The 25,096-nt window shown below is 39.5% G+C and overlaps 1 protein-coding gene across 1 annotated transcript in view; it reads right to left on the bottom strand.

Moving 5' to 3' along the window:
* The window catches only part of Hmga2 (high mobility group AT-hook 2), a 119,374-nt gene extending 101,966 nt beyond the window's left edge, over positions 1-17,408 (bottom strand). Inside the window, exons 1-3 of the mRNA XM_074081776.1 lie at positions 16,711-17,408; positions 14,030-14,116; positions 4,112-4,162 (exon numbers count right to left, since the gene is read on the bottom strand). Coding sequence (XP_073937877.1) covers positions 4,112-4,162; positions 14,030-14,116; positions 16,711-16,821 — 249 coding nt within the window. The 5' untranslated portion in view covers positions 16,822-17,408. The remainder of the gene's footprint in view (positions 1-4,111; positions 4,163-14,029; positions 14,117-16,710) is intronic.
* Positions 17,409-25,096: the final 7,688 nt, after the last annotated feature.

The following is a 25,096-nucleotide window of genomic DNA, read 5'->3' as shown; positions in this document are numbered from 1 at the left end:
TGTAAGATTTTTAGGACATATTTTTAAAAGCAAAACAACTTTAAAACAAATCAACCCACAAGAATAAAAGGGGGAAAATTTTGCTTCTAAACCATCCAGTCAGTTCAAAAATATATCTCCAACTCAAGGAAATCAGTGAATGGCACTGTTGGAAAGAACTGAGCTCACTATAAAGTACAGACCCATTTCCTATGGAAAACCCAATGATTTATTTCTTCAGCACAAGCTTTACAGCAAAGAATGCCATTGAACAGAAGGCCTTCTTCTGACTGAATGCACACTCTACCAACAGAAGATATACAAGCAAAGAGGAAACACGTTGTCTAGAAAAAATATACAATTTCCTTTTATTTCCTCTTCTAAGTAGAACAACTCATCTTTGGGAACCAAATCAAGGACTTAGAACAATTCACCACACAAAATTTTCCATTCTCACAGCCAGTAAAAATTAGAAACCAGGATAGTCAATGAGGATGGCCTAGCTCTTCCCAGAAAGGCCGGGGTCTCTGTGGTGGGATAGTTCTTTTATTTTTTTCTGCTGAGAATATATATTACTTTATTTTTTTGCCCTGGGGGTAAGTTGCAACATTTATAGAAGTTCTTACAATATATCAAATATATCATACTTGAATTCACCCCCTCTATCATTTTCCTTTATCCCCTCCATTCCTGGAATAGTTTCAACAGGTCTCATTTTTTCCATTTACATACATGTGCACACAGTATTTGCACCATGTTCACCTTCCTACACCCTTTCCCTACCTCCTACCCCCTCCTACCAGCACCAACAACCCCAGACAGGATCCGTTCTGCCCTCCTGTTCACCGATTTTTATAAAAAAAAAAAAAAAAGTTTTATTTGTTTAAGATAGCTATATAGGGAGTTTCCTTGTGATATTTCCATGTATATATGTATTATAACCTGAATTGGTTCATCTCCTCTATTTTTCTCCTTTCTACCTTAGTCCTGTGGTGGATATTTCATATGGACTTCATTACATCTCTTTCATGCTAAGAAAAAAAAGAAAACTATGTCACATAATATGTCATTATTGAGGGGTTTTGTGTGTGTGTGTGTGTGTGTGTGTGTGTGTGTGTACGGAAAATGGACTGTAAGACAGGGCCACAAACTGGCATCAATGTTGTTGGGAAAAGACAGATGGCCAGGATCACGGGTAGTTAAAAAGGCCCTTCTGACATTTCTACATTTTTTTCATATATTACTTAGGAAGTAAAAATGACTAAAAGAATGAAGATACAATGCCTGGAATGCAGGATCCCCCCAAATAAGTAAGAACTAATTAAGTGAAAAATATACAGATTCTTTAAGTGCTCTGCATTTTACTACAGCTTGGCAGAAACATCATGGTTTGAGGAAGAGTGTGGGAAACAAAGCCATAAGGATGGGTAAGGTATAAACTGGAGCCTGTCGAAGCACTGGGGTGGGTTGTAATTTATTCACTGGCCAGTTCTGGAGCCAAAGAAGGTTTCTGAGAAGAGCGGAGTCATGACTATAACTATGGAGATTAGCTGGAGAACATTATAGGAAAGTCCAAGGGTCAAAGAAATGAAAGGCCCCATGTGCTGAAGGGTCTTTGGCTTGTTAATTTTCACTGTCTTTGTTTACAGTTTATTTTTATTTTATTTTAGCCACATCAATCCTATGACTTCGTATAACTTTTCAAAGAGCTCATCTGTTTTCTTTTCTGGTGGAACTGGGGTTTGAACTCATGGTTTTACATTTGCAAAACAGGCATTCTACTGCTTGAGCCACCAGTCCATTTTGTTCTGGCTATTTTGGAGATGTGGTCTCATGAACTCTTTGCCCTGGCTGGCCTTGAACCAATAATCTCCCCAATCTCAGCTTCCCAAGTAGCTAGGATTACAGGAGTGAGCTACCAATGCCAGACTGAGATCATCTATTTTCTATAATGTTGCCTATTAGAAAGAATATACAGGTCTTTCTTATTGATTACTCAATGAAATCTGAGGTTTTTTCAGAGTTCTAATGCTTAGAAAATACTGGACCTATATTTGACATGTTTGCCGTTAGCAACTTAGAAGTGTGATCAGCAAAGTATAATGGAAATGCCATTTTTTTTTTTTTTTTACTTCTGAGACTAAGTCAAAAAAAGCCTTGCAGTTTCTCTTCAGTTACCATAGCACTGTCTCTGGGAACCCTGAGTGCAGATCAGAAGACTGACACCCCAACTCCCTGATTCCCCCAACATAGAGAGGTCGTGTGTGTGATCCAGAGGACATGCCCAGATATGCAGATGTCTAGCCAATCAAAGCACAGAACTGTAATTGAATAAGCACCCAAATTCTAGACTCCAAGTTTTAGAGCCATTGCCATATGCTAGAATCCTCCCGGCAGAGGCCCCAGACATCCTGGAGCAGGGACAAGCCTTTTGCTCTGCTCTGCCTGTATTCTTGATCCAAAGAATACATGAGCATCATCAAATAGTGGATTTTTACACTATTCAGTTCTGGGGCAGATGATTAAGGAACAATAGATAACTGAGCCTACATGTACAACAGGACAGGGGAGAAAGCCACTGGTTACAGAAGCCGCACTTGGAATATGAGACTTACTTCTGAGTGACACATTTCAAAAGATTAAAAAAGAAACATGCTCAGAAAAGAATAACAAGAATGTTCTTTTATGGGGAAAAAAATTAAAAGACTGGAGATACTCAAACCAGAGAAGAGAACAAAGAATTTGTGTTAATTGTCCTCAACTATTTAAAGGACTATCGTGAATGACAATGAAAAAAATTATTCTGTGTATTCCTGGGAGCAGGCCTAGAGAGACTGGGCAGAAGATAGAGGCAGTCAGGTGGAAGATTTTCTAATATTCTGAGTTTTCCAGGAAGGAAGAGGCAACCTTAAGAGGCAATAAGCTCTCTAACATTTAAGGTAATCAGGCCTAAGATGGATGATTGCCATGTGGTTGGTAGGTTTGGAGAGAACTTATTTATTGAACAGCAGGCTGAATGAAATGACTTTATTTTAACGTTATACTGTAACACTGAGATGTTTTTAATCTAAAGATCATCCCCACGTCCTTAATGCTAAGAAATCTAATCCTAACACATGTGGAGCAGAGGGAAAAAAATACAAGATGAGTAAATTAAATGAAAGACAATACCAAAGTATAAATAGAAAGTGATGCAGAATTCAATAGGGGAAAGGAATGGCAAACCAATAGGAAAATATAATCCAGCATAGGAGGAAAGAAACTTTAAAAAAACTGGACCATGAACAACAAGCCTAGGGAGAGTTATGGAAAAGGAAAGTCAAAGAACCCATCATATGATCCTGGGTACAAAGGATGCCTGAGACCTTGAGAAATGGTTTTATTTATTTTTGAGACTTTTCTACTCCATAGGTGGGAAAGATAGACCAGAAGAACCTGGCTACTATGGCAACAAAGAGAACAAGGTTCAAGTGGTGAAACAGGCAAGGCTTTTCAGCAAGTACTGTATTTCTACCCTCAAAACACAGGATTGGTGTGCCTGTGGGGGCCAAGTGCATTTGCATGGATACCAGGTCTCTGGTGTCTGTATTTAAAGACTAAAGGGAGCAAGAAAAACCAGAAATTAAACTCCTGGTTTCTAAAGAAGCCAATGTGAAATAGAAAACACAGACCACCTAGAAAATGAGATATATTCAAAACAAAGCCATGGGGGAACCAATAAAAGAAAACATTAAAAAGTTATCTCCTACACATTTCATCTGAATTTTATCACCATTTGTGATCAACTTCCAAGGTTTCATAATGCCTTTGGCCCCAGTTTCCCAACCCACCAAACAAGTCATCTCATTGTTACTTCATTTGAAGGAAGAGTGGAAACTCCTTCCTTTGATGTTGACAAGAGATAGAAAAGGAGTTCCTCCTCCCCCTTTTGGGAAAGGAAAGTGTTTGTAGTAAACCCTGGAGCTTCATGGTAAGAAGTGATCATTTGTTGTTTGCCATAACCCTTTCAACGACTCATCAAACCAGAAGTTAAAGGTATGTTTCATCTATGAAATAAAAATATTTTTCCTTTGTTTTATTAAGAAACAGAAAATTTTCTTTATAAGAACAAAAATTATGTCTTATCACTCACCCACTTCCTAGGTCTGCCTCTTGGCCGTTTTTCTCCAGTGGCTTCTGCTTTCTGCAAAATGAAAAAGGAAGTCATATAGTTTCCTAACCTGACATTATTTATAAGTGCTGCACCAAGGGACATGCTTCAAGTTAGAATGCTCTAGATTGCAGATGAAGTTTCAAGATTTTTAACAATCTCTTTCTCCTTCAAGGTTTGTCATCTTCTTTGTTGCTTACTGTGTGATGTAAAGAGGCATTTATGTAACCCTCAGCATAAAAGACTCCCCTGAAGCCATCTCTTCTGAAATGCATGAACATGCTTTGGTTATATCTGTTTTTCTGTTATTTCTGTTCATAATTTAAGAAATAGTCCCACATCCCATAATTACATAAATTAGTATTTTAGAGAACGAATGTTCCTTAAAAAACAGATTCTCTTTCCATGCTGCAACTAGCATTACAAAACTTACTAAGCATTTGTGCCTACACTGCTGTGAAAGGCAAATCTAAATGTAAAAAAAGGAATACATAAGCATTTTGATTCAAAATAATAAATATCTGCCCACTTCTATGTGGTTAATTGCCTATTTCATGTCCATAAGAATCAGCTATCAATCAGTGCACCTAAAGCAAAGAGAAAGAGGGAGGGGAACAAAAAGCTTGTAATATCGTCACTGTTTGTCCCTGAGATGGAAACTATGGATGCCAAAAAATAATTATTAATTAAAAATGTACATTAGTAGCAATAATTCCATACTCAACACAAACTTGACATGAACACCTTCAGAGTTTGTTTCATTGCTTTATTTCATAGATTTTTCTGGTACAGTTGTTTTCTTCCCTTTGAATCAAATTTTAGCATTATTTATAAAGGACTTAACCTTTTTCCCATTTTTTTTTTGTCACCCATGCACCCATCTCCAACCACACCAATTCATCAACTTGTGCACACACCCACAACACATCTACCTTCCATACAAACATGTTTGTACTTTTCTGGATAAAGGAAACACATATTGTTCTGTGTATGAGAATCATCCCAAAGCTATCCCCATGCAAAAATACAGGTAATCTGAGCCAGAGGAAAGTGTTTTGCACTTTTCTTTTGTTGTATGGGTTCACAGCCAGTGGGCACTTGGTACAATGATTCTAAAATGTGAGGTTTCATGACTGTTATGACTAAGACTGCCAAATCAAAGCTTCCTCTTTTTTTCTCTTCAATCTGCCTAATAAAAATACATGAATATAAATGATAGTTTACATCATACACATAAATATATTTAGATGCATATATGTCATCAATGATAGACAGATAGACCAATAAGCAATCTGGTTTCACCATCCAGCAGGTCCATAAATAAACCCAAACTGTGTGATTGTAATGTTTGCTCACATTTACTAAGCATTTAAAATGTCCCCAGGCATTATGTGTTACTTTAATCCTTACAGCAGCCTTATAAAGTGAGTATATTATTTCTCTTATTTTGCAGATAAGCTACTAAGTCTTCGATAAGTTAGGTGGATAACTCACGCAAGGTCATACACAACATAACTGGGATTTGATTCCAGTTCTGTTTGATTCCAAAGACTGTGCTGCTATCCACTAAACAATGTTGCCTCCACTTAGTACAACAGCATCTGCTATCAGAGAAAGTATTTCAGGAAACTAAAACTGTAACTGATTCAGCTAATTTCCCAGAACAAAAGGAAATCTGGTGGCTTTTAGGACCCCTATCTAACCGTCAGATTGGGGTTCTGTGAATTGTTATTTTGGAATGGCTCCACCAAGGAACCATTTATGGTCAGGGTTAGTGGAATTGAATTAACCTAAGTGAAAACCAGAGTGTCCAACATACCAGACTGCCTTTCAGAGATCTGTCTCTAGAGGCAGGGAGGTGTCCTGAGAGGAAAACGAACTCTACTTTAGAAGGCTTAAGTCCAAATCCCTGCTCTGCCATTTTAGCTTGATGATCTGGGGCAGGTCCCTGGACCCTTTAATTTGGTTTCATCTGTAAAGCACATGTAACATCTCCTGTGAGGAGACATCAAGGTACTTGGAAGTGCCCGCCATAAATGAGGTGCCCATAAATGTTCTTTCACTCCTAACAAGATGGAACCCTTAAAGGCAAAGGTGACCTTCAATTCAGTCCAATCTCACAGACGGTTCCGTCAATGCAAAAACACTCCATTGTACCTGTCAATCACCTTTAGAAGAAAGCTTTTAAGAAGCTCTCTGGCTTGTGCATAGTGGGTGACAAGTATACAAAATTCTCTGTACAGAAGCAGCATCTGATTGAATCTTTGGGAGCAACTGTAAGATCACACGGTTTACCCAGTACCAGTAGTAAATATGGAACAGGGAAAATAGAAATCCTTTCTAATGGGAATGGAGGTGGCAGCTGGAGTGGAGGGAAAGGACTATTGACCTTAAAGCTAACGGTGTTCCACTTTTCTGTACAGTTGTTATGTTTCCTGGGTGATGACGTGATCTGGGTGTATCTTCATTCTATTGAAGAGAAGAGATTTTTCTAAAACAGTTTCACTACATTTCCAAGTAAGAGACAACAAATCTCTCAGAGAAAGAGGAAGCCCTGCAAATAAGATGACTTTAAAATGAGCATGTCTTTTACAAAAAGCCTATTGTGGAATAAAATTCATACCATTAACTAAAGGGCACATATCATGATTATCACTTGGACTTGTTAAAAGCAAACTTGCTCCCTGATCGCACAGGCTGGTGTTCCATGTAAACTGAAACCCTCTTCTGAGACGACATCTAGAAGAAACACATTAGCTGTGCTGTGTGGCCTCAATCTGGGAGGTTTTCATTGTTCTTTAAACCCACCGTATTTAATCATTCTAATCAAACTCCACAAAGGCTGCAAAACAAGTTAGGATTTTGGTTGGTAATCCAACCAAGATCCAGGATTTTTACATATTGGAACATACTGGCTTCATCACTGTTTTCCTGTGTTTAGTGTTCTTCAGGTTATTGTTTTTCAAAGAAGACAAACAAAACATGCAGGGGACTTGCTTTGTTTTAATATATCAACATAGGCAACACTGTAGATGTGTATATTTGGTTTTCTTTTGCTGGGACAGAGTTTGGTTCTATTCTACAAACCCATGAGTAATTGAGACATAAGTAGTTCTAAGTATTTACTGCTTTCATAGAGGGAAGAAAGAGATAGCAGGAATTCTGCATTTGAAAGAACTAAAATCTCAGGCTATTACAAGCACTATTATACTAGTATTCACAACTATCGCATCTTATTAAAAGGGCTATTGCTTCCTTGTGTGTCTTCATTTACACTTTTCTTTCTTTTTTCAAGGTGAGACTCAGAACTGTATAGTTACTTTTATAATATACTTAGAAGCAAGTTCAGAAAGGAATGTTACATGGGAAATGTACTTCCTACTCTAAGACACTTTAGAACTCCAGGCTCTTTAATATATTCCACATTTAAAAAAAATTAAGAAAGAAAATTCATCTAACAAGTATCTCTCCTGAATTTGGAAACAGTGCTTGGCAGCATTAGTGTCTGATGTACAAGAGGTGTTCACTGCATACTTATGGAAGGAACAAAAAGAAGGGAGGGAGGGAGGGAGGAAAGGAGAGGGAGAAGGAAGGGAGAAGCACTAATGTTTATATGTCTTATTTCCTTCTGGAGCTTGGTAAAACTTTGAAAATCATTTCTTGTAGCTCTCTCATTTAATAAACAAGAAAACTTCTGGATTGCTGAAATCCTCAAATCATATGGTTTATTATGGGGCCAGAAGTCTGTGGGATCAGTGATGGAAGATCCATACTTAATAACCCCTTTATATGCTTGTAGATAGTGACCCAAAAAAGTTTCTCAAAATTTAACTTCCAACCTGCATTTCAGGTCACTGGGGATAACAGAACTCTACCTTGTGGCAAATAATTTTACAAAATACTTGACAGCATCCAGTACTGAAAAAGGTATAAGCTTTAGAATTAAGAATTGAATTCAAACCCAGATGCCACCACTTTCTAGAGTTGAACATAGACAGGTCACAATTTACAATTCTGAATCACTCTCGTGTGTGGAATGAAGACCACAATAACTAACAGAGGATTAAAGGAGCAAATATTTATGTGAAGTGCCTGACAACACTGCAGCATTTGGTAGGTACTCAACTGTAATTTCTTCTCTCTCCTATTTGAAAATACTACCCTTGAAAAGTGTACCTACCAATTCTGTAAGGCTCCACAGTGATTTTCTGAGCATAATTCTCCTTAATAGGGCAGCTGTTTTTTCCTGTTTCCCACTTTATGGGAGATCAAGCGACTTGCTCACATGCGTTAGTACAAACAAAACCCGGTCTGATGGCAAGACAGTAACATGTCTGTTTTTTGGGGGATGCTCTTATAGGAAACAAAATGGTCAGGGGCAAATTTTTAAAACAAAAGAAAACTTTCTAGGGTGAAAAATCAAGTGAGCAGTTAAAAAGTGGAATATTTCCAAGAGTCTCATTATTGAGAATAATTTGATTCTAACTTCAGGTTTAGTATAGTTATTAATTTTTTTGCAATTCTAAATGCTCTCATCATATTTTGTGCATGTGGTGATGGATGAGACATGAAAGGCAGAACTCGCCTACTTGAAATCAATCTGTGCACCTGCACAGAAAAAAAAAAAAAGAACTAGGAAAACATTTGCATGTGATACTGCCTTATTTTGTCTTCATGTAGCTTGATTTGATTTGTTCTTTTTTTTAAGACTAAGACCTGCTTGGACGAGTATATGGAACCAACTAGCTAAAGTCTTAAAAAAAAAATCACAGGTTATTTCTTTGAATTGCTCTCAATCAGCTTATAGACACTGAGTAAATTCTCATTTTACCTTTGAAGTCCAGTTCTGTGGGTTTCCTAATTTTAAGTACAATCATTTTTAATCTTGAAAAAGATGCTATAAATTCTTCTTACAATATATTTTTCAGTGGGAATATGAGTAAATAATATGAGTAAATTCCATCATCCATTGTAGTTCATGCTTATTTTACCCAAGGAAAATAAGTTCTCAAGCCATTATTTTGCATGTCTGTCTTCAGGTATATAAACACTAACTTAAAATCAAGGCCAAGATGGCAAGAAGAGATATCATTTTCAAAGTCTGAGACTCTCATCCAAATCATCTCCCCACCTCTTTGGAACCAGAAAAATCAATACCAATGATGCAAGAGTTCAAAGGGAAGGGCTGGGGGTGTAGTACAGTGAGTGGTAAGAGTGCTTACCAACTGTACGTAAGATACTGGGTTCCATTCCCAACACTGCAAAACAAAACAACAACAAAAAACTCCACAATTTCATAGGAGTTACCTCTTCAGTAAACTGTTCCTACCTTATCCTAAAGCAAAGAGAATGGATGCATTATTCTTCACTAAATCAAATACAATATGCCATTCAAAATTGTTCAGGGTATTGAAGCAATATAAAATCAAACAAAAGCCTAAACTATAGTCAGTTAGTTCTCTGTTCACCCTTTTCTCCTGGTTGGCAAAACAAAGATTACTAATCAAAACTTTCAGCCTCTAAGCCAGTGAAATTTAGTTTCCATCTTTGTGCCAAACTATGTGGTTCTAAGGTGAGCTCCAGAAACTGCAGAAGTCAATTAACAAGGCAAGACAGTTGTGAATGACTTAACTGGCATAAAATGCTCTTCTGCAACTATCTGTTCTCAAGAAAGAACTGAAATGAGCACCAGTCTGGTACATTCAATCTTCTTAGCAAAATGATCTGCTGAGACCCTGAGATAAAAATGAGCCAGGGATATAGGTCATCAAAGTAATGAGAGGCTTTTACTGAAAGAGTTCAGATGATGCTAGTTTCCAGAGAATTAGAACTATGGGTTCCCTGACATAAAGGAACTACATAAAATAATTGCAATGTATTTGAATTTCCCATATTTAAATCATAATCTATGATAATTTGAAGGCATTGCCAGATATGATTTATTGATACATTAAGTAAGGCTTTGCCCTCCGTGGCAAAGTCAATTGTTGAGGTAAGTCAGCCTAAAATATCAAGATAATGGAGACAATAGTTAGGTTTTACTTCGTGTTACCTGCTTGAATTCATTTGTATACTCTGATAGGGCCCTGAATCCCACAGTGGAACTTACCTGCCCATAAAAACACAGGATTCAAATTAAATCATACCAGGATTGTAGAAACCCTACGCTGGAACTGTAGACATCTTTCTCTGACTTAATCAAACACTGATGCCTTTGTTTATTCTCTTCAGTGCTCCTACAATACTCTAAAGAAAATCCTGTCCTAACACAGCAGCAATGGTCTAAGATTTATCTGAAATGATGAGTAAAACCTACATTCTCTTCTCTGGAATTGGCGTTAGTAATAATTTATGAAAAATTAATAACATTCCTAAGAATGGAAAGGATTAGGAGCATGAATCATTTTTCAGAGTACCCAATTAATATTTGGCCTTCTTTCTATAGGGAACTGAAGGTGAAAATTAAATATTTATTCCAAACACTGTATTTGAAGCACACATTCTTTACCTTGATGGTATTTCCATTCTGTACCTGGCTCTGTAGATCTACCCATTGTACCTAGAGCCAAAAGGCAGGTCAACCAGATCTACAGCATCAGGAAACAGAGTTATCTCACATCTGAGATTCTTTTTATAACCATTTCCATTGAAATTTAATTCAACCTCAGAAAAAATTTTCCTGGAAAAGCGAGAATTGACTTTTTTGACTTACAGTGTTGAATGTGGAAGAACTAGTGACAACCCCTCCAGTGTACTCTCATGATTAAAAATGAACAACAAAACCCTGGATAAAGCATAAAGATTTATCTTCCTTCTGTTTAAACACAGAATATGTGAAAATATTTCCATATAGCACAATCATGAGAGGAAAACAAAACAAAAAGGAAATTAAGAGACAGCTCAAACTAAGAAGTGAATAAAAGGGTAAACACACACACTCGAACACTCAAATTATTTACTCAAAAAAAAAACAGCTTCTGATTTCTCTTCTTTTATTAAGGTAACAATAGGAAATTGGTTCAGGGGCAAATTTTGAGCACTTAGATTGGGGACATTCTCAGGAATGTTGACACACATAATGGTCAACCATTGGAATTAGTTTTCATGGAAGAATGATTATCTTCTCTTCCATAAGTTCCAAGCATTATGAATTGTGTTTCAGTACTTTTTACATAAATCAATTTCCTATTGAATGTGGCCTGAAATTAAAGTGATGACTAATTTAGCATCCATTTGGTCTTGCAACATTCTGGACGCATTGTCAAATTTCACACTGTTAATTTTCTAACAAGCAGTTTTCCTTTCAAAAGCCCCAAGGCCAGTTGTTGAGTCTAAACACAACCTAAGTAAAGAAACTCCAAGCAGCAAGAAATTTTGAGTACAACATCATTAGAACTCCAGTATACATGGCATTTTCTCTAATTTTATTACAGTCCTGTTCTCTCTGGTACTTACCAGTTTTTATAATATATTGCTCATTGTGGTGAATACCAGTGTTCAAGAAAATGCCCAGTCTATCGATCATAGAAGACTCCTCACATCTAGTCTGGTCAGTCTAGCAGGGTATTTTTATCTTGCATGTTCTGAACAACATAACTTTTTCTAAAAAGATTTGCAATTCAAAATCATAACAAATAAGTCCTTTGTTAGAACACAGTATGTATTTGATAAACAAGTATATGTTTGATAAAAGAGTAATACACAAATAGTCATAACATACTCAATAAAAACTGATTTGAAAGTGAAAATATATTACGTTTGAACATATTATGAATGATAGATCAATGACATTCATTATTTTAGAAAGTATTATCTTCTCCAAATGAAGAGTAATTTATAAAACTGAAGAAAAATAAGTCATGTTATGGGCAAATGTATTTATTCATTTTTATTAAAGGAAGGAATTTTGTAGCAGAATGATATGAAATAACTGTAACTGAAAGAATGAAAGATTTCAGAAAAGGACTTCTTTGGGAAGTAAAATCTACTTGTGTTTTGGAAATTATATAATATACACACATACACAAGAATTAACAGAAAGATGAGTAGCCTAATAGGGCAATTTGTAAATGTCTACCATGAAAGTCACTGAAAATCAAACATTACTTGGGAACAGACCAACTTTTTTTTTTATTGTTTTTGATTTGCTTTGGGTGGCAAATTAGGCACAGGTCTCAGCTTTCCTTTTGTCAATAAAGATGCTGTTTGCCCATGGTAAACTTTTTTTAAATGAAGAAACAAGATGGTACCATTTCTATCTGCTCATTCAAAAAAAAGTAATAAAATAAAACGTGGAAGATAATTCATTTTCCTTTTCTCTATCAAATTTCAAAGTATTTATTTATTCTGAGCTTTGAAGATTTCTTTTTATCTCCCCAGGAGACATTGTAATGATGCGTTTTCAGAGCAATTATGTCATAGCCTAAACGTTTGTTAGCTACCTACCAAGATGTTCCTTTGTTATCTCCTGAGAACAAAATTAAGTTAAATTAATCCAAACAACAGAGAATAATTCCTTTTTAGTCCTTTTTAGTCAATTTATAAACCAGGTACAATGGAACAAAGAGAAAGCACTCATATTAAGAATACCAGATTACATATTGTCATTTAAATAACAAGCTTACTTAGAGTCACTTTAAAGTTTCTTGATTAAATATGAATCATAAATCTAAACTCTAAGTAGCAATTAAATTTAAATATAAGAGAAATCTTTTGTTTCAACTCTGTTCAAAACTGTTAAAATAAACAGAAAGAACTCATAGTTACTTCCAAAGTAACTTTATATGTATCACTACACTAGTTGTTATTGTTGTGGACAACACTGAAAATCATCACATAGAATATGGTTAGTGGCCAGAATCACAGAAAAAAACACACAAAACATTAGTCCCCAAAAGATGAGCACATACTCCTTTTTAACAGATGCTGTACATGGTATATTCAAATCTATTGAGCAGACACACCAAATTTTACTTCTAATTTTTGAACCTTTGTTTTCAAAACACAATCTTACAAAATGCAAATGTCCCCCAATTTATTTAGACAGCCAAACAAGTGACTTTTATATTCATCTTCAGTTTTCTACACATGCATTTACCCTGAGATATTTCCTCTTTGCTAATTCACATGTAACCAACATGAAGTTATTCTAAACTGCAATTTAAAATTGGTGAAGAAAAACACAGAATGTTAAACTTCACTGGATTTTATCCTGTCAAAAATATACATTAAATGAGTCAAATCTTTGTTTTTAAAACTTCTCATTGTCCAACTCAAAAAACTAACACTTTATGGACGTTTCTTCAGATTATTATATACTTACTATATTGCAGGTTTCTTAATTTTTTTTGAATGTATGTTATCATCACATTTAAAGCTGTAAAGTTCATGAAATTTCTTCCAGCACCCCATAATTGGATTTACTTTTAATTATCATATATTTGGCAAAGTACTTAACTTTAATTGGGGGGCTTGGTTTGCAATAATCATGTAAAAAGCAGAATGTAAATTAATCTCTTATTTTTCAGAGGAAACTGCAAAAACTTCACCACCAGTCAAAGTCTATAGGTTTGATTTATTTTTAACTATTTCACAACTGGTGCAAACATTAATTATATCATTTTCCACTCCCCACCACTCATTCCTCCACCCCTATTTTACGGTTCTTATTATATGGTAGTACTTTTTGTTTCAAAACACTGTATCTTCATGAACCTTTTATGCTAAGCTTCAATTTAGAAAAACATTTAACTCTCATCTAACTAATGGTAAATGTTGAAAATTCGTCTTGGGTTACTCAGCAGGGATAAACCCTTAGGTGTGGATCTAGAATGGGAAAATTACAGGAAGGTTCTTGTAGTCATTGATGAAGTTGGGAGACCTTGACTTGAGAATTCTCACCTTTTGAGCTGCTTTAGAGGGACTCTTGTTTTTGCTGCCTTTTGGTCTTCCCCTGGGTCTCTTAGGAGAGGGCTCACAGGTTGGCTCCTAATTGTGGAAGGAAAAAAAAAATGCTGTTGTGGCAAGACCATCTGAAAGAAATTGACCTTGACTCTAGCTGTATTTTCTACATGTGCTGCTCAACAGAACTGTTAGAACCCATTCAGTTCACGCATAGATGCGTATTGTTGGTACAGAGTTTACAGAGAGTGGAAATGATCAGACTTGCAATCCAAAAGTTCAAAGAGGAAAATATTTTACATATGAAAACTAGTTTCCATTTCAAAATTAAAATGGTAGCAAAGTCTGAAGAGGTTGCATGCTCTAGAAAGAAAGTTATATATTTTAAGATATAAGGTTTACATGGCTATGCATTTGGCAAGTCATAGAAATCCTAAGCATTTTCTATGAGTATCACTGCCCACATACTAGCATTTCAACGATATTTCAACATCTTCCACACTGAAAAAGTGGCTTTTAATTATCTCACTATACCTGCATTCTAGGTCAATTAGAACTCAATCAACACATTCTGAGTGAAATACTGCAGCAATTATCCAAGCTCTTGAGTTCAAAATAACCCCATTCCCCCTAAAATCTCCAGATAATTATGGCAAATCTGAGGTGGGAGGTTTTGCTTGAATTATCTAGATAATTGCTTCAATTCTCCACTTCCTTTTTAGAGAGACAAGCATGGTCTCCAGTGGAAATTTAAATATATTTTTTTTACAAAAAATAAACATGTTTTCTTCAAAGCTTTCTTTTTAAGAAAACTCTTATGGGGGTGGACTGAAGAAAACCTTTAAAGGGGGGCGGGCTGTGAAGAATGGCGATATCTGAGGCGAAATTGAAACGGTCACTAGGTTTAGCAAAACTTTAAATGGCTCCTATGCCAAGTAGTAAATACCCAAGTGGTTAAGAAAATGTTATGTTTAATATGCCAGATTCTAAATATTTATCCCGTGAATCATCTATTCACATTCATTCAGATTCGGTGATTAAATGAGACTAATTAAAACGCACGAAAGTTCTTAATGAAAATGGGATCCGATTTAGAGAATCTGGGGAAGGTTCCTTGTGGGCTTCCGTGGGAACCAGCACCAGTGAGCATCCAGAGCAAACACATCGGGGACACATTTTTCTTTCTTTGTAAACTCTGCCTTAACTCAAAGGTAAAACCTCCAACACCTCCGGATCCCACTGCAGTTTCTTTTCGGATTTTTTTTTTTTCCTCCGGAGGGTGGGGGTGCAATTAGTAGAGTTGGGAAAGCTTGGTGGCGGGTGGGAAACGGGGTGGGGGTGGTGAGGGAGAAGGGTAGGGCAGAGACTTCCTGGGATATGTAAAACAGGATTCAAACGCGGTGTAGTGTCGCTTGCTAAGAGCGGGAAAACTCAGGGGCCTCTAGATTGGCTTGTTTCCTTTGATGATTTCAAAAAGGTACAACCCTCTCAGTTTCTCTAAAATGCACTGCCTAGCAAACATTGTTCAATTTCCCCCACCTTGCTCTCGGGCAGCTTTGGAGCGCTAGGATTTTCTAATCTATTTACCACGAGGTTAGAGACTTAAGGCTATGGAACGAAAAAGTAGTTTTAAAAGCCGAGAAAGTTTAAATGTTCTCCATAGTCATATCCCACTCCAACTCAGCCCGCTGAGGCTTGGAAATTGCAGCGAACAACCCACCCCCCCGCCCCGGGCGCTGCGCTCAGCTCTGCAAGAACCGGCTGCACGCTTAATTGGTTGCATCCGCAGACAAAACCCTCCACTCCGCGGGGTCCCGGGCGCCCCTCGATCGTCCCCTCCCAGCTCCTCGCCGCTCGCCCTGGAGAAGAGCATTTAATGTCTGCAGCTCTGAGGCGTGGGATTCAGGAGCAAAAGGTGGACGAGGCGCCTGGCGAGGAAGTGGCCCTAGCTACCGTGCACTCTACCGGACACTCCTTCCTACGCGCCCTTGGAGGAGCGAGTTAACCCCGTCCCGCCACGGCCGTGGCTTCCCTGTAGTCCCTTCCCCCGGCCACCTCTGGCGCCTGCCGCCCGACATTTAAAGATCCCATAGAGCACCCAGCAGCCCGGTCCCCGCGCGCTCTTTGTCGAGAGGGCGCGAGAGCGCAAGGCCACCGAGAGCTTGGGGAGGGCACCAAGGGGGCGACTGCGGGGCTCCAACCTCCAGCCAGAAAGCAGCCAGGAGATGGGGGAGAAACAGCCTCGTATGTCCAGGACTTCGGTCCCTCCAGCCCAAACCCGCCAGTACGCCCCAGACCCCAGGGACTCCTTTCGCCGGGTTATTGCAAAAGCGGCTCACAAAGCGCCGGCAAACTCTGGTTTGTGGGACCCCGCGCTGCTTCCAGTCACCAACCGACACCGCGCGCCGCTCGGGGCGGTGCACAATAGCGAAAGTCCAAGGACGTGTTTCACCCGCCTGCCACCCCCCACCCCCCGGTAGCCCGCCGTAGCGCCCCCCCCCCCCCGCACCAAACGGCCCGGAGCGCCCCGGGGTTGCGTCGCGCACTCGTAGGGGACTCGGTTGCCCGCCCATCCCCGCGGCCGGCGGGCAGCGCACGGCGGCCACCGCCACTGGGTTCCTGCGGAGCCCTTGCAGAGGCATGGGGGTGGGCTAATGCCCCCATCACACCCGCGTACTGACTTGCTGCTGCTTCCTGGGTCGGCCGCGTCCTCTCTTCTGCGGCGCCGGGGCGGCAGGTTGTCCCTGGGCTGAAGTGGACGGCTGCCCGGCGCCTTCACCGCGTGCGCTCATCCTGCCTCCCGCCGCTACAGCCGATGCAGCCGCTTCGCCTCCGCCGCCCCGAGTCTGCCCCGCACCTTTCGGGAGAAGTGGGGAGAGGGCTGCAAACGCAGGCAGGGAGAGCGAGAACGGGCGGGCTGCGAGGGCTGCTGCTGCTTAGGCTGCCGCCGCTGCCACCATCAACACCGGACGTCCCGCGGCTGCCAAAAAGAGAGAAGGGAGGAGGAGGAGAGAAGGAGGCGCTGCCGGTGGCGGCGACAGCGAGGGTGGGTGCCGGAGGTGGAGGTGGCGGCGGCGGAGGTGGAGGTAGAGAGAGGAGGAGGGAAGAGAGCGAAGGAGAAGGAAAAGAGGGACTGAAGTTGGAGAGGCTCCTCTTTCGGCTTGGGATGAGGAGTTGCGGGCAGGGAGCACTTCAGCGGTTGGAAAGGCAAGAGACTTGGAGTGAATTGTGTCCCTTGAAATGTTAGGCGGGGAAAGAATTCCTCCTCCTCTTCCCCCCTCAGAGAAAGAGAGAGAAAGAGAGAGAGAGAGAGAGGCGGAAAGCAAAGGGAGGATGGGTAGATTCTGCCGGGACCGGGTCGGGCACCGGGCGCAAGCAAGGAACAGAGGAGTGGGTGGCACCGCGCCTCCTCGGGTGGCGGGCGCAGGCGGCGGCGGCACTAGAGAGTCGGAGAGGGACCGGCTGCTGGCTTCTTCTTCCTGCACCAAGCGCGCGCTGCCGGGGCTGAAAGTTTTCTGAGTTCCTGCCCCAGGATTTGAGTGGGATGGATGTATGCGCGCCTGCGGAGGGGGTGGCGGGATAGAGTGCCCACCTCTAATCGTGGGCGGATAAAGGGGAGGGGGCTGTGCAGGAGGAAAAGTATGAGGAGGAGGGAGGCCAGGCGGACCGCCGAGCCAAGGCGGCTGGCCGCGGGCCAGAGGCCGCGTTCGAAATACAACTGCCTTGGCGGCGGTGGCGCCCGGGTGCCACCCGGAGTCCCGCTCACGTGTTCCCGCCCGGCGGCAGGGTTAAAGGGACAGGCCGGGGATCCCGAGCCGGCTAGCCGCGGGCTTCGCTCCTCTAATTGCCCGAGGTCACACCAGGGCGGTTGTACTAGGAAGGCGCGGGAAAGTGACTGCCCCAGAGCCACGTTTTGGAGCTCGGCCTTTACCTGCGCCTCCACGGTGCGGAGCCTAACCTTTGCGGGAAGCGTCTAGGAGCCTCCGAGGCAGCGTTCTAGTTCACTGGGTGAGAAGGGGCTTCTGGGGGTAAGGGCCAGCTCCTGACAGTCCTACTGAGGGGCGGGATGCCCTCCGCACCCAGCGCGCGGGCGAGGGCTCACACACACGACATGCACAAAGATACGAACGCATGTAATCACAGGCACTCTTACTTGCATGTAGATGCACGTGCACACTCACACGGGCGCACTGATAGGCATGCACATTTGCAAACACATGCACACGCGCAAACAATGTGCACACCCGCACACGGAGCGCGCCAGCTTCATTGAGCTTTTTTTCTCTGGGAAAGACGAGGGGCGACACGAAGTCTCCCAGAGGCTGGCGCTACGCACCCGAATTCGGACGTTCCCAGGATAAAGGGAACTTCATAGAGCACACGAGTCTCCCTTCTGTTTACCTTGATTTAACCTTCTCCCTCAGAACTCGCTTTCTGCCAAGTCCTAATTTTATAGCTTGGGCTGTTTTTGAGGTATGTGAACACCATAATGGCTACAGTCCGTTTTTAAAAGGTGGAGTGCATTTTTAAATGTACCTCTTTTTCATCCTTGAATAACACAAAACTCTGAAAAAAAAATGAGGTTCAGATTTTCACACATCACACCCAAAATTATTTTGGACTAATTCCAAAATAAAAACTTTCGCCCGGGGAAGAATTTTTGTTTCAAAGATACAGACCACCGTGGATTAAAAACGCCGACTTTGCAACCCTAAGCAGGGAGTTAGGCACCGCCAGGTTCCGCTGTGCTGGTGGAGGAGGCGCGTTTAAATGTCTGCTTAGGCGCGACGGCGCTGATTGGTCGGCCTTGCCATTTGAAATCCATTTCCAGCTGCCCTTTGCAGAATTGGGACACTTAGCTGCACGTTGAGTGCTCTGCAGGAACCCAGGGCTGCTCTTGGGTCTGGGAACGCTTAGCTGTGATGGAGAGGGAGAGCCCCCATCCCTCCAGATGGAGCCCAGCAGCTCACTGGAGAGGGGGGCTGGGGGGGGGTGGCTTCTAACTGGAACCAAAGGTTTTCTGTCAGGGCTTGACTGAAAGATGGTATCTTCATCAAAGGGATTGAAATTTCACCTACTAACGATTGCAGTGACATTTCCTAACTGCCAAGTTTGCACATTTTTTAAAATATCACCTATTTGCACTTTGGTGCGTACATTTTACATACACGTACAAAATGGGCTTCTGGTTTGTTTTTGTTTGCTTGCTTTTTGCCAGGAGTAGAGATAAAATTCTGAGGACGAAGGTAAGCAAAAGTCACCTAGGATTTCAGTCAGCTAGCTTATTTATATCGATCGTTATATCTTCCATTTTTTTTTCTTTAATAAACGGAGGCTGGCAAGAAGGGAATTCCAAAATTTTATTTTTGTATAAACCCAGAATCTAAGAGAAACACAGAAAAATTGAGGAAGGGGGAAATGTCTTATCAGTTGCTTTCATATCATTTTGCTTTCAGACTACTCAACCCTGTCTGAATTTATACAGAGAAAGATATAAAACGAGTATTGTATCGTTTTGCTTAAGTTTTATATACTTCCATTCTATGGAAGCTATACTTTTTTCAAGTTGCTGTATATTTTCTGTGGCAAGACATTAAAATTTGTTTTCATCTTTAAAGTTATCAAGTGATTTTATTATTTAAAATAGTGGCCCTATACATCCTCTTTCTAAAGTAAAATGGTTAGATTTTTTTTAAAAGAAACAGGTTTTTTACACTTACATTTGAGTTTATTCCCCAAATTTAAGCTTCTCGTTTATTTCTCCTTTATTTTACTATATATTACTCATACATTCAAGTTCTAATTTAAGAACTTCCAGGTGGTTTCTGTCCACATTAAACTGTTCCTTTTCTTCTTCTGCACCTACTATCAAATTGAACAATTAGCACCTTGGTTGTATATGTTAACAAGGTTTCTAATTATCTGTGACACATGCTTTAGGTTAGTGTTTAGATCAGGTCACTCATTAATGGGTAGTAAAATCAATTTAGTGGACCCAGGACACCTTTTTAAAAAATAAATAGAATAGGACAGAGAATAGCACATGTAAATTTTCCGTTATAGTTACATAGTACACATGTATAAAATTTCTTGTAAGATTTTTTTTTTCACTTTTTAACATCTTGGAAATTGGGATGCATCTTAGAGTTCAAGGTATCTTAGCACTGGCTTATTACATACTAGGCAGTATCATTCTTATTTTAGTAGTACCCATGATATTGGGTATGTCATAAGCATATGTAAAGTGGGTTACAGTGCAACATGTTTAAATGTCACTCACTTAGACAGTTATGAGATATAGGTTCCTTTACAATTCCACTAAACTGGAGTTCTGTGACGTGTGATGTTTTAGTAAATCACATCTCCTCACAGTTTCTCAGTGTCCTCGTTTCTAAAATGAAAGATCAGGATACGCTTCCAATTCTAACAGACTGCAAAACACAAGTATGATATATTTGATATATTATGAGAACCTTTGTAGCTGCCACAATGTACCTCTACACAGCACAATAAAAAAAGAAGTAAAACAGCAACAACAACAAAACCGTATGATACATTGCTTTCTAATTGCATCATGATTATATGTCAATTGTTTGTATGTTCCCTCGAGACAGGTAGTACTTCTAACACCTCTTTTTTATACTAGTTTTGTCTAGATATTATTCACTTTGTAACAGATTTTCAACAATTACTTTACTAATTGATTACTATGACAAAGGTACTTTTAATAAAATAGCTATTTTACAAAACGTACCACACAGAATGAGAAAAGCATTATGTGTATTAAAATATCTCCAGAATTCTGTTGACTTTATCTGTGATAAGGAGGTTGAGATTCTCAAAGTGTACTGACCACATTATATTTACATTTTAATATTTTCATAAATTAATGGATAATTTAATGATTTTCTCAGATTATAAATGATTGAATTCATTGTGGATGTATTTTATTAGATATTTGTTATAATCAGGTATTTTGAAAATTTAATCTATATAGGGTCATAGAAAAAGTAACTATTATTTTATTAAGTGGAATTATAAATATATATATAATTTTACAGAGAAAAATCCATCTAGGACAAACTAAATATGCATTCTTGCCTTCAGAGCCTGTATCATTTTGCTGAAGAACATATCATATGTTTTAGAATGAACACATTTGTACTGCTTAACAATTTAAAAGTTACATCTCTTTAAATATGTTTAGTATTTAGTGAATATTCTTAGATTACTTCTAAGAGTTTCCCTACAGTGTCAACAGAAGTAATATATGCTACCAAGTTGGCTTCTTTTTCTAATTTTTTTCCTGATAAGCTTCCTACTTCTATAGTCAGAGGATCACCAAACAAAATCATCAGCACAAACGCACTCACTCACCAAATGAACGCTGGGTTTGAGTGAATTGAATGTCTATTGACTTATTCTCTCAGGACTCAGGAATGTAATTCTGCTAGAATTAAAGAGAGTCTCTTAAAAAAATACTAAGTGTTCATCTAAAATCTATTTACTTATTATTTTAAACCTTCTATTTATCCTTATAAGTGTTTATTCTCCTCGCCAGTCCATAGTTCATCCAACAATTATTTATAAAGCATCTAATATGTGTGAGGATTGACTGAAATGATGGAAACAGAACAAGAATTAAAGAGTTTCTCTTCATCTCTAATGTATTGATGTTACACAGTCAGTCCCAAATAATCTCAGTGTTCACATATGATCAATCAGCTTTGGACAGCAAGAGGAATGTGGTCTTTGAAATCAGAGTTAGGCATGGAAAGGATGGGAGGCAGAACTGTAACATTGCCCCAAGATTTCCTGTTCCACATCCCTGTCTACACTTGTAAATAATTGGTGGGATTGTCATATGTAGGAATTTGCTTCTGTAGTTAGTTTGTGCTAAATTGAGTAGTTGCTCTCAAGACAGAGAAACTAAAGGGCCTGACCTAGCATATGTGTTTAAAGAAGAGTTTTCTCTGCCTGATCTTCTTACAAGGTGAAGTTAGACATTTGAATCACAAGGATTTGACTCAACCAGTGCTGATTTGAAAATGGAGGGGATATGCAGCAAGAGATATGGGTGGTATTTAGTTGCTGAGGGTTGCTTTAGACTAACTGTCAGCAAGAAAACAGGGACTTTTGTTCTCTAACCAAAGGGCAATGAATTCTGCCAACAATGAGAACGAGTTTGAAAGTGCAATCTCAACATCCGCAGAACCAAGAACTCAGCCAGGCCAACACACCTTGGTTTCAGCCTGGTGGTAACACAGCCACTCCATACCTGCCATCTGACTTACAAAACTGTGAGCTAATAAATGAGTAAATGACATTTTAAGCCATTAAATTTGTGGTAATTTGTTAGGCAGCCAGGGAAAATTACACAAGAGGGATTTGGTCTGACAAATTTCCACTCCTTTCTCCATCTCATGAACCACTTCAAAGCATAATTACTCATGCATTCTATCAGCAGAGGTACCCTGCGGTCACACCTCCTACCAAGCCACTGCCCTCTTTGGAGTTGTAGTTAGGCAATGGCCAGCATGAAAATGCGTCATCTTGAATTGCTTTCAGTCCTTCCCTGTCCCACCTCCATTTTTCCTTGGTTTCTCTGTTCTGGGTATGCACTTCTCAAATAAAACATAAATATAAATCTTTGCCTTGGCGTTGTTTTCTAGGGACCCAGGGTAAGGCACCCAGAAACTCAAACTCAACATCACCTATGGTAGTTTTAGAACATGTTGGTAACTATGTCAGCATTGCTCCCCTTGAATAAGTTTGAGCAACTTGCTTGTAATGTATAAAAGATGTAGAAGTGAGGTTGCATAATTTTAGAGGTTAGACAAGTCTATGAGGATAACACAGCTACTACCTTGATGTCAATCTCTCTCTCTTTGGCTCTCTCCACTAGCCCTTCACCCCCATCCCTGCCTTGAAATCCTTGAGCTAACATGCTACAAACTAGTTTGAAGCCACCATAGTAGGGGGGAGAGAGAGACAGACTAAGAAAGACAGAAAGAGAGAGAGAGAGAGAGAGAGAGAGAGAAATGCCCAGTCACTCCAGCTCCCAGATGTTTGTTTTCCCATCAAGCCCTTGACAGTTGAATGCAGAACTTTCAGATAATTTGAGGACCCCCAAATCCCTGCCTTAAAATCAACACAGGATGATTGGAAGTACAGCAGAGAGGAGAGAGCTTGTCTGAGTTCTGATCCAAATGTAGATTTAGGAATACACATATATTGTTTTTGTTCTTCAGGCACTAAGTTTTTGGATGGATTTTTAGGTAGGTATAGAATCTGGCCCATCATTTTCTCCTGAGAACGAGTTTCTCTTTTTATTTACCTCATTCAAATTAATAACCCCAAATGGGAAAATAAAATAGAAACCTCAAATGAGTGATTCGCTTAGCAAAACATCACTCTTACTAGAAATCACACTTAGCCAGGCATCACTTTGGATCAGAGTCCTCCATACCAGAGTCCTCCAAATCCATCTAGTTCTGCCTTCTAGATCTTGCTCTGTCTCCTCTTCCTGTCACTTCCAGTCAGTGTTCTCTGTGTTCATGTTTGGATTATTTCACTATCTTTGTCCCTAGTCTCTTAGCCTTCAGCCTAACATTTCTAAAAATCTATTCTCTACTCCATTTCTAGAAGAATCTATTTTTATCAGATTTTTTGTTTGTGTGTTTGTTTTTGAGTCACCATCTCACTGGGTAGCCCAGGCTAGCCTTAAACTCACGATCCTTCTGACTCGACCTCCTGAGCATAGGATTACAAGCATGCACTACCATACCCAGTCTTGATCAGTTGTTTTTACTGTTCATTTTGCTCTCAGCACAAACGCAACAGGAAATGTATTGCTGAAAACACAGGTGATAAAAAAAAGAAAAAATTTCTCCAGTTATTTTATCACCCAGAAATAAACCTGAGACATTTTAATCTTTCTAGACTTAAGTGAACAAATACAGGTTCATGATACAAATTCAATTTTATAGCCTGTAATTTATTTAATAACATTTCATAAATATTTTTCATATTAATGTGTTTTTCTATGATAGCATTTCTAGTGGCTCCATTGTATGTATCCTAATCTATCTATATATATCTATATAATAGAACATAGATACATGTGAAATATACCACCTGGACTTAGGTAAGCATAGATAAAAATTTTTATGACATCCTTGTGGAAAGCTGAAGAAATATGGCTTGGATGTTACGCATTCCTTTGTGCTGATATCAACTTCAAAGGTGGTCTCTTCCATCAGCATCCTGGTATAATTTTCAAATTTTTAGATATCCTAAAGGCAGAAAGTATAGCTAACTCTACTGATGCTCAAATTAGGACTAAAAAAAAAAAATCTCAACAAACCATAATACAATTTAAGAAGATGAATGTGAAGTGTGTTATTAGTTTCAAAGGCAAAAAAAATCAGCTATATTGGCACTGGATAGAGAAAGTGACTTAAAAACAACTCATGCTTATATGTGAGCCTAAGAAGCAGTCAGTGCTATGATCCTACCTCATATATTTTTGATCCTTCTAATTTAAAGGATCAAAATAACAACACCAGTCCCATCGTGTCGAGGATGGCAATATGTCCAACCATAAAACTGAATGTCCCAATCTCCCTTCTTTTCCAGGTTGGGATCATCAGTGAAACCGAGGCAGAAGTCTTTGGGAAGTACTTCTGGAAAAGCCCTTTACTGGGACTAACCCAGCTGGGAGGTTTCACCCATCGTCCTTCCCATATCTTCCTGTATTCTTTTCCTGCCAAGAGGAATGCTGATGTGATAACTGAAGTTCCAGGGGCCATCTTAGATCATGAAGTACTTGAAAATGGAAACTATATTCTAAGGCTGGAGGAGCAAAAGACAGAAAGGGAACAGTCTCTGGATGACTTCGTGTGGCTACTACACCAGTGAATTTACAAGGAAGGACTCAACTTCAACCTTGTTTAAGCTATTGCTAGGTTCTCTTAGAATTTTGATTCTATGTCATGTACAGCCAAATGTAATTATTTATTGACATGAGACTCAACCTGTGCATGTTTGCACAGTTATAATGTGCTG

Source organism: Castor canadensis, chromosome 8 (assembly GCF_047511655.1).
Source record: "Castor canadensis chromosome 8, mCasCan1.hap1v2, whole genome shotgun sequence".
In the NCBI taxonomy this organism is placed as follows: domain Eukaryota; kingdom Metazoa; phylum Chordata; class Mammalia; order Rodentia; family Castoridae; genus Castor; species Castor canadensis.
The sequence above is the reverse complement of the archived record's forward strand: the minus strand, read 5'-3'. Positions and strand labels throughout refer to the sequence as shown.